The following is a 6,000-nucleotide window of genomic DNA, read 5'->3' on the forward strand; positions in this document are numbered from 1 at the left end:
GTTACATTATGCCATTTTGCCGCCCAATACTGTCGTTCTCTGCACCAATTCAAACGTTAATAAGTGTGGTCCGCTGTCAACGGAAGCACTAGTCGAGGGCGGAATGAAACAAGTCCAAAGCTCGAATGCGTCGGTATAGTGTACGCATAGTAACATGTCTTCCTTCCACTCCAAACCATTGGTCAGTGATTTAACGCGTAGTAGCAAAACGGTCTCGCAGAGTAGTCTAAAGCGCCTATTTTGACGCTCTATGGTGCGCCACACGCATAACCGTCATTGCCTTACAATTAACACGACGCAACGGACAATTTCGCGATATGACAAACCCATACCTACATAGACAACAATTCTGCCCCTGTCGAAATCGCTAACGTGGTGGTAATTTAGAGTATTGATGGTTGGATTAATTTATGAAGTTGTAATGGGAGTAGGCATGCTACTGGCTTATAGCTCTTAGAATAGGTCGGTTTTCGGTAAGCAGTGTAATGGGACGATGACGTTTACGATGACGTCAAGAAATGGTAAGAATAAATCAATTTCTGTCTCTGTCGTAAAAGATGCTAGAATGTATACAATTCAGATAGGTTTGGAAAGATACCAAAGCATTTTTGCCATGGAGTCAGATTATGAAAGTACCGTAGCCAACATGTGGATTTGGGTATTGATGAGAATACTAATCGGGTCTTGAAGTCTTCCAAGAGGATATTGTCAATTACTAAAGAGTGTGGGGAGCCCATTGCCGCATATTTGAATGTGTATCGTTATTGTGGAATAGATTTTGGAATATGATACGTGTTGAACATACAATGTTTAATAAGGGGTTATTGATCTTGCTGGATATTGTGCTTAGTTTCCAGAATATTTCGGATTTCGTCCATAGGAATGTTTATTTCATGTATGTGATGGATTTTGTTGCTTTCTGTTGATGTTGAGGCAAGCTGTTGTATTATTAGGAGTAGGTTTCTAGTTTGAAGTATTGATGAAATTGGGGAGTTTATGAATATATAGGAAATGTTTAGGATGGCTATGTCGTTTCCTTTAACGGCAGGAAGCATAACTATATTTGGACTTAATTGAATGTATTTTAGGGATCTCGAATTGACAAATTTTGGGGTAGGAGACATTGAATTTCGTAGAACGGTGGAGTGTGTAGATATTTCAGCATCATCAGAAAGTAAATTGGAGATGGTTCCTTTAGTTTGACGGATGATTGTCTCATTTGGAATGTTACTCGAAGTGACATAGTAAATGAGACCTTTTGCCAAAGCTTGAGTGGCAGTCGTGGCAATGGGAATTGTCAAAAAAGATCTGAATCACTGAGTTAGGTTTTAAAGCTGTCGAATTCTCGCATATCTCAGGAACCGTTTATAGTAGAGCTTTGAAATAAAAAATTTTATAACAAAAGTTGTCCCAGGAAAAGCCTGGAAATTATTTTCATAATTGTTGGTCCACCGCTAGAGGGCGTAATTGAATATCAAAAATAAAAAAATCTAAATTTTACAAAATTTTCCCAATGAAGGGGCACTGGAAATCCGATTATTGTATTCTTCATCAAATTCTGCACATATTTGATTTAACAAGTTTAACTCTACCTTTGCAAATAAGAGGTGGGGGTGAGTGGGAACCTTGTTATGAAAAAATGGCTGTAAGTCCGGTTCTGCTAAATCAAATTTTGAAAACTGGGTCTTGTTGAAGACAGATCTTTTTCTTCAATGTAAGCGTGATAATTTTGAACCATCCTAATAAGTAATAAGCCAGCTGGGAGGCGTTATTTAATTTTTTTCAGAAATCTAGTTTTCTTTGGAAAATATTAAATACAAGTATGCATTTTTAATCATACTTTATAAAATTAGATTAAATTAGCAATAGAATAGCGAAAACCGCATGTCGATACCTTTTTTCTATCTCAAGATATCTCGAGAAACGTGGAAATTTTATACATAACTGTTACTATCACCGGTAAACTAAGTTAATGAAAAGTAGTGTGCTGTGGAAAAAAACAAAATAACATTTTCCAGATGTCAACGTATAAAAATATAATTAATTAAAACAACAATATAAAGAGAAACAATACTATTAAAATTAAATATAACACAGAACAAAAAGAACTTCTTAGTGACGACCTAAATATTGAAATTGTTGCACATCATACACTACTCTAGAATACATTATCCAGAGAATACTAAACGCCATTCAAAGCATATCGAGAGCAGACATTGAGACTGCTGTTCAATCTACTCTTGAAAGAGTAAATGTTTGCAACGAAAATGATGGGCAAAAATTTGAACGTTTATGTCATCACTAAATAGTTGTTTTTATTTCTTTGTAATAGAGCTTTTCAACGCTTCTCATTAGTTTCGAGCCTCTGTCATATGCCGTATAATCCGTGTATAATATTAATATACGAGATATGAACGAGGCTCGAAACAAATGAGAAGCGTTGAAAAGACCTAATATACGTTGACAGCTGGAAAATGTTTCTTTGTTGTTTCCATAGCACACTACTTTTAATGAATTTCGTTTACCGGTGACAGTAACAGTTATGTTTTTAAATTTACACGTTTTGTAAGATATGTCGAGATAAAAAAAAGGTATTAACATGCGGTTTTCGCTATTCTGTTGCTAATTTTGTCTAATTTTGTAATATGGTATTAAAAATGCATGTTTGTATTTAATATTTTCCAAGGAACACTAGATTTCTGAAAAAAATTAAATAACGCCTTCTAGCTGGCATATTACTCAGTAAGTTGGTTCGAAATCATAACTTTTACATTGACGAAAAAGATCTGTCTTCAACAAGACCAAGTTTGCAAAATTTGATTAAGCAGAACCGGACTCACAGCCAGTTTTTCATAACAAGGTTCCCACTCACCCCACCTCTTATTTCCAAAGGTAGACCTAAACTTGTCAAATCAAATATGCGTAGAATTTTATGAAGAATACGACGATCGGATTTCCAGTGCCCCTTCATTAGGAAAATTTTGTAAAATTTAGATTTCTTAATTTTTGATATTCAATTACGCCCTCTAGCGGTGGTCCCACAATTATGAAAATAATTTCCAGGTTTTTGCTGAGGCAACTTTTGTTATAAAATTTTTTATTTCAAAGCTCTACTATAAACGGTTCCTGAGATATGGCCGAGAGCCATTCTTATTGGGACACCCGGTACATTCACTAATAGATATATACAAGATGAACTCTATTTTATGGTTTAATAAAATTTTCTTTTCCTTTTAGTGGTACCAGTGTCACCTAGACTCTTTGCCAGCGTTAATCTCAACGAAATTTGTTCAGCTGGGTCCAGATCAAGAAACAATAAACTTTTTAGATCAGTCTGAGAAAAAATCTGACTGGCTTTTTACGCAAATATGGCATTCAGTGGTTAAACTTTTCCTGGGTGTATTTATGACACAAACTTCAATAAATGGGTAAGTAATTTTTGTTAAGTTGAAACTAAATTTTTTCTATTTTTCCAAATGAAATAATAATTAGTTAAGGGGGTAGGCGCAAAATTTTGGTCCAATGCTATTTAAATGCATTCATTTTTTTCGAATCCTAAGTAAACTAATAAATATTTTTGAAAAATTTTAACGCAGAATGAAATATTACATTATTACCAAGGGCCGAAGTCCCTTAGAATAAACAAAAAGTTTCTTTTGAATGAAATATTTGAAATTAAAAATCATACTAAATTTTCTCTTTTTTTTTCACCCTTGAAATGTAATCTTTCATTCTGCGTTTACATTTTTCAAAAATACTTAAGTATTAGTTTTCTCAGGATTCGAAGAAAATGGATGCATCTAAATAGCATTGGAGCAAGATTTCGCGCCTACCCCTTTCAATTTAGTTTACTGTTATGCATTACAGAAAAATCTATAGTAGATGAATATTTTTAAGTGCCTTGCCTTTGACGAAAGGTTTAGATTTTAGATCATCAATATGTTTGCACTTTGTCCAAGGCTTTTCAAAAAAGTTATACGGTTCTTCCCTGTAATTAATTTTTAAGTTTTTTGTCCAAAAAAAACTTAATTTATACCTGTTATCGATGTATTTTGCCTTACGGTCTTTATGTTATATATTTAACATGTGTGTGTGTTCACAAAGAGGTGATGGCATATTTATTTAACATGATAGCAATATTAAAATGTTAAAATAGTATTTGATCAGAATTTGAAAAAAGGAAGAAAAATACGCCATCAAAGACCACTGAAATCAGATCAAAACCATCATTTACCAACGACAAAAAAAAATTAAAACTTTAATTAATGGAAACATCAATGTATGATTAACGAAATCTTGAGACTGCTGCCCAAAAAGAGAATACAGCAAAACAGAAGCGCCAAAGAATACAATAATACAATAATCAAGAACTTAAGCCGAAAACTCACGGTAATACGGCGTCGTTGAATTTTGTCAAATTCGAAGAATTTGCTAAAAATTTTGATCGTGTGTGACCGTGCATCCAACGAAATCGTACAATTTGACCACAAACAGACTTGTCTGCCTGCTGAGTGAGAGCACGCCAAATAGAATTTTATTTTGCTGACGTCAGAAAATCGAATTTCACAAGACAAGACGACGGCTGCTAGGCAACGTGACGTGAAAATAGAATTCTATTTTGCGTGCTCTGGCCCCAGCAGTACTGCAGAATAGATCTTATCGACGATCTTGTCGAACGACATATCAGTACCGTGAGTGGTCGGCTTTAGAATCAGTGGCCGGGTTTGTAAGAAAAGACGGTACTACATCAATGATTTTGCACGCTTTAAAAATACGATTTTACAGTATAGTGTAGGCGCCAATTAGAGGTCACCGTGGCCTTTTCAAATCTGATGGGCAAACTCAACGGTTTCTTATGGATTTTTGGCGGCTGATTACGAATTTCGAGGGTGGATTTCGATCCGAGTGGTCAAAAAATTGTTATAGTTGATAAATTGTTTATAAGGCTGCAACTCATAAAAAAAAGAGATTATTTTTTTTAATAAAATTTGTTTCTTAATAAAAAAAGAAAATGGCGTTTACTAACCTTAAATCCAACAATGAGAAGTTAAGATATTGTAAAATTGTTGCATAATACAAATTGAAAAATAAGTATTTTTCGATTATAACCTGGCTGCTACTTATGCAAATGAGCTTTACAAAGCCTCATTTTAAAGCCTAACTCATAGACTTTCAAACAAAGTTTGTTAAATTACTTTATCTTTATTTTTATTAAAGTTATACCCTCTTGAAATTATAATTTTCTTAAAAAATTGTACTTTAATTTTTTTATAAGGGTTTTAAGCAAATTTAAGCAATAAACATTTATACTTTAATTGACATTAATTATAGAAGAACCTCAGATAATGGTTTGGATGCAGCTCAAAACAACTATTTAGAGCTACTGCCTCAAAAATTAAAATAGCTATGATGATTGCCAACCTCCGTAGCGGAGATGGCACCTGAAGAAGAAGAAGATAGAAGAACTCAAAGAAATCATTTTGATCTTAGAGAAATATTGGTAGGTTTATTTTTGGCCACTATAGCGATATTTTAAAAGCGCGCTCTGAGGCACAAGATCGGCTCACAGCGTAAGGGTCGATTCTCACTATTAGTGATGAACAAAACAAGAACAAGACCAAGACCAGGCTAGTCTTGGTCTTGGTCTTGTTCTTGCAAGCTTGGTCTTGGTCTTGCAGCTAAAAGGCAGTGTTGGTCTTGGTCTTGGTCTTGCACTAGCCGGTCTTGTTCTTGGTCTTGGTCTTGCTGCAAGAGTCTTGCTGGTCTTGCTTTTTTCGTAGTAATAATTTGAACCAAACAATTTCGAATAAAATGTACGTTCAAATAAATAAAGATGTGAAGAATGAAACTATATTTTTTGATTTAAAATTTTAACAGAATGTAGAATGTAGTTTCAAACGGATACCAATTTTAACATTATACATTCACCTAATGACCTAATTATTTCTCTCTATATAAAGAGATTAGAGTATATTTTTATAATGGTAATGTTTATCAGTA

At 33.9% G+C, this 6,000-nt stretch overlaps 1 protein-coding gene across 2 annotated transcripts in view; it reads left to right on the forward strand.

Moving 5' to 3' along the window:
- The window catches only part of LOC114330272 (protein-L-histidine N-pros-methyltransferase), a 261,897-nt gene extending 258,465 nt beyond the window's left edge, over positions 1–3,432 (forward strand). For both annotated transcript variants that reach the window (XM_028279598.2, XM_050653626.1), the window contains exon 2: positions 3,238–3,432. In XM_028279598.2, coding sequence (XP_028135399.2) covers positions 3,238–3,432 — 195 coding nt within the window. The remainder of the gene's footprint in view (positions 1–3,237) is intronic.
- Positions 3,433–6,000: the final 2,568 nt, after the last annotated feature.

This window comes from Diabrotica virgifera, chromosome 6 (genome assembly GCF_917563875.1).
Source record: "Diabrotica virgifera virgifera chromosome 6, PGI_DIABVI_V3a".
In the NCBI taxonomy this organism is placed as follows: Eukaryota; Metazoa; Arthropoda; class Insecta; order Coleoptera; family Chrysomelidae; genus Diabrotica; species Diabrotica virgifera.